This window comes from Crocuta crocuta, unplaced genomic scaffold, assembly GCF_008692635.1.
Source record: "Crocuta crocuta isolate KB4526 unplaced genomic scaffold, BGI_CrCroc_1.0 scaffold696, whole genome shotgun sequence".
In the NCBI taxonomy this organism is placed as follows: Eukaryota; Metazoa; Chordata; class Mammalia; order Carnivora; family Hyaenidae; genus Crocuta; species Crocuta crocuta.
Genome location: NW_027529467.1, coordinates 671,118 through 674,864, shown reverse-complemented (window position 1 = coordinate 674,864; position 3,747 = coordinate 671,118). Strand labels below are relative to the sequence as shown.

Below are 3,747 nucleotides of genomic sequence, written 5' to 3'. Positions count from 1 at the left end.
AGTATTACATTAACTTGGATTTTAATTCAAGTCTACAACTTACTGACCACGCAGTTTTTTAGCCTCTCTGGCCTCAAATCCCTCTTCATTAAATATATGTCAGAAGCATGTGGTGAAGATAGAGGTAGTGTATATAACCAAGCAGTAATTCAATAAAATTCCCTTATTTCCACCTAAAATTCACTAAAAAGCCCATGGTTACAAGGAAAGAAAGATAAATACCACTGGTTGGAATTTATCTGCAGCAAATATACTAGTTTAGTATAATGGAATATAGAGAATATATTAAATATGGGACCTTTTTGAAACTTAAAAACATTTAATTACAAGGAAGTATCATCACGATAACCAATTCCAATATGTGAGCTGACACTGGACCTTAGTTCAAGAGAGAAAGATAATTGAGACAGGTGAGTAAACTTAAATTTGGACAGGATACCTGATGATGTGGAAGATTAATTATGCTATTAAAAATATAATCTGAAGCATTTATTAGTGTCTAGCACAATGTCTATAAGTTACCTTCAGACTAAACAGTAAGGAATATAAGAGAAAGAAAGAACAAAATATAGCAAATCATTAATATAAGAACCAAGGTAGAAGTTATGTTTGTGCACTGTATTACTCTTTCAACTTCCCTGTTTGAAATTTTTCATAATATATAGTTGAGAGGAAGCAAGGTTTTTAGTTCATTATTTACACTGATAATCAGTCTATGCTTACTTATGGAAGGATTTTTGAGTAATCATCAATATTTTAGAATCCTTACTTCTGTAAACACGAATTCTATGCAACCAGGCCAAGAATAAAGCTAGATATTTATGTGTGTGTGTGTGTGTATATTTATCTATATGTATTATGTAGTATATATGTATTATTGTGACCACTAATGTGTACTCCTATTTGTTCTATGATATATAATAGTTTTCTCATCTATAAATTTATTTTTGAGTTGTTTCTCAGTATTCAAGTTAAGTACATATTCAGTGCTCAAGAATATTTGATAAATGTATAAAATAATGCAAGCATGGTTAAAATGTAAGGCAGAGGATGCCTAGGTATCTCAGTCAGTTAAGCATCTGACTTGATTTTGGCTCAGGTCATGATCTGATAGTTCATGAGTTCCAGCCCTGTGTCAGGCTATGTGCTGACAGCATAGAGCCTGCTTCAGATTCACTCTCCCTGTGTGTGTGTGTGTGTGTGTGTGTGTGTGTCTGTCTGTCTGTCTGTCTGTCTCAAAATAAATAAATAAACATTTTAAAATGTAAAAGCAGAATCCATATTCTTCATTATGCAATATATTGCATTTGTTTTCCCCTGGACTATAGTTTATATTCTTCTGTAAAAATAATGATATAAAGGATATAAAAGTACCACTTTCTAATGCGAAATTTCAATTTTTTGTAAACTATATCCTGATCACCATATTCTGGCTAATTTATGGAAAATACAGTGTTAAGTAATACAAGCCTGTGTGTATAGTTATTCTAAGATTAAACTACATACAATTTTAGCTATACAATACTTAGTGATATCTAACTGGACACACTATGGCAGTTAGGAACTAATTTCAGATCATGATACTATTAGCTGGCAACCCGGATTGACAAGAGACAGGTATTAAGATGTAACTGAAATCACATCACAGATTTCTTAATCATTAAACAGCAGAGAGTAAAAGCCTTTATATAAATACCATATCTACTTAGTAGGGCTTCATGATTTACTGTGACATCCTCTGCAGAAAATAATCTATCACAATTATCATTTTAAAGTATACCTGAATACACGGTTTTGGTATGTGCTGTACATATTTGGTATCACATGTTTGGAAGCAAAGATATTCCGCTAAACCTTCAGATGTTGTTTTGTTACTTGTGGGAGGAGAAAAGGGACTGATGCCCATTGACTGGTTCTAGTCTCAGCTAGGGACCAAGGAATGAGAAAATGGGGTAGAGAAAGGAGAGAGGGTCAGAGCTGTTCACACTGTTTGCAAGTGGGGGAGGGGTGGTGGGCAGGAACTCGGAAGGACTGGAAGGAACAGGCCTCCTGGGACCCTGGAAACACAGAAGGATTGTTTGGTCAAAATCCTACTACTGGGAAATCATTTCCAAATCTGATTCCTAAAAGGGTCAAAAATAAAGCACAACCAGTTTATTTAGAGTTCACTGATAATGAGTATGACTCTAAGATATAGAATTTTAAAATTTTAGGGGTGCCTGGGTGGCTCAGTCGGTTAGGCGTCCGACTTCAGCTCAGGTCATGATCTCACGGTTCGTGCGTTCGAGCCCCACATCGGGCTCTGTGCTGACAGCTCAGAGCCTGGAGCCTGCTTCGGATTCGGTGTCTCCCTCTCTCTCTGACCCTCCCCTGCTCACACTGTCTCTTATCTCTCTCTCAAAAATAAATAAAACATTAAAAAAAATTTTTAAAAAGAATTTTAAAATTTTAGATGGACATGATATTGTTTTTTTGATAAGTTAAAATTGGGGGAGAAATATATGTATATATAAATTCTATTTTTAAATTTTAAGCATTTGAAACCTTATGAATAAATCAAATGGTAATATTCGATGGAGTCCCAAAGTCAGTATTGGAAAATGTTCCAGTAGTGGTAGTTTACTTGGCTTTCCAAATATACTTACCAGTGATTTGTGAGCATCCAAGACATAATTTTCAGGATTACTGTTTGTTGCTTGCAATTCTAAGGTTTCATGTGTAGGATTAACTAAAGAAATTATCTGAGTCGTGTACCTGGAAGGAAACAGAAAGCTAGTAAACATGTTCAATGAAAGCTTTATAAACTTGATGACTATTAATGGGTTGAACTGCATACCCCCAAAAAAGATATATTTAAGTTCTCACTGCCAATAACTCAGAATGTGACCTTATCTGGAAATAGGGTCACTGCAGATATAATTAGTTAAGATGTGATCGTACTGGAGTAGGGTGGCCCTTAAACCACTATGACTGGTGTCTTTATTAGAAGATAACGTGCAGACACATGAGAAGACGGCCATATGGCAATGGAGGTGGAGATTAGAGTGATGTGCCTCTAAATTAAGGAAGACCAAAGATTGCTGGCAAGCGTCAGAAGCCACAGACGAAAGGAAGGATTCTCCCTTACTGGTTTCAGGGAGAACATGGTCCTGTGAAAACCCTGAATTCAAATTTCTAGCCTCCAGAACTGTGAGACAATACATTTATGTTGTTTTAATCTACTCAGTGGGTGGTACTTGTTCTGACAGGTCTAGAAAACTAACATAATAACTTGTGTGAGTTTCAAAATAAGAATAAACATGTATGAAGTAATAACATTTTGCTAAATTGGTCCCTGATTTTCTATTTTTGAGACCAAATGTTATTCCACCCTGGTTATTGGAATATATCCCAGTTTTAAGAGAAATATTTACTCATTATTTTATAACTGTTAAATTCAGCCGAAAAAGTTAACACAGTCTAGAAATAATAACAAAGAGTAAAAAATTCACAAAGTTCTGTCCAGTACATTGAAATGATCCAGACTAATGATGAGTAAATGCTCTCCTCCCAGCACTGTGGCTGATATTTATGCTAAAAGCAAAGAATAATCAAGAGCATTCATAATTCTCGCTCTGTTGGGAAAATAAGTAAAGTTCTGCACCATAAGATGGCCACCGGGACTAACATAAACTCTAGTCCCTAGCTTAGAGACTCCTCTCCCAGGTTCCTCCTCCTGTCCTGCTTGCCATGCACGCCAAATTACTA

General features: G+C 35.5%; 1 protein-coding gene across 1 annotated transcript in view; it reads right to left on the bottom strand.

Annotated features, from left to right (window-relative positions):
• The window catches only part of CFAP47 (cilia and flagella associated protein 47), a 492,482-nt gene that overhangs the window by 104,975 nt on the left and 383,760 nt on the right, over window positions 1–3,747 (bottom strand). Inside the window, 1 exon segment of the mRNA XM_077760783.1 lies at window positions 2,646–2,754. Within this exon segment, the coding sequence (XP_077616909.1) occupies window positions 2,646–2,754 (109 nt within the window).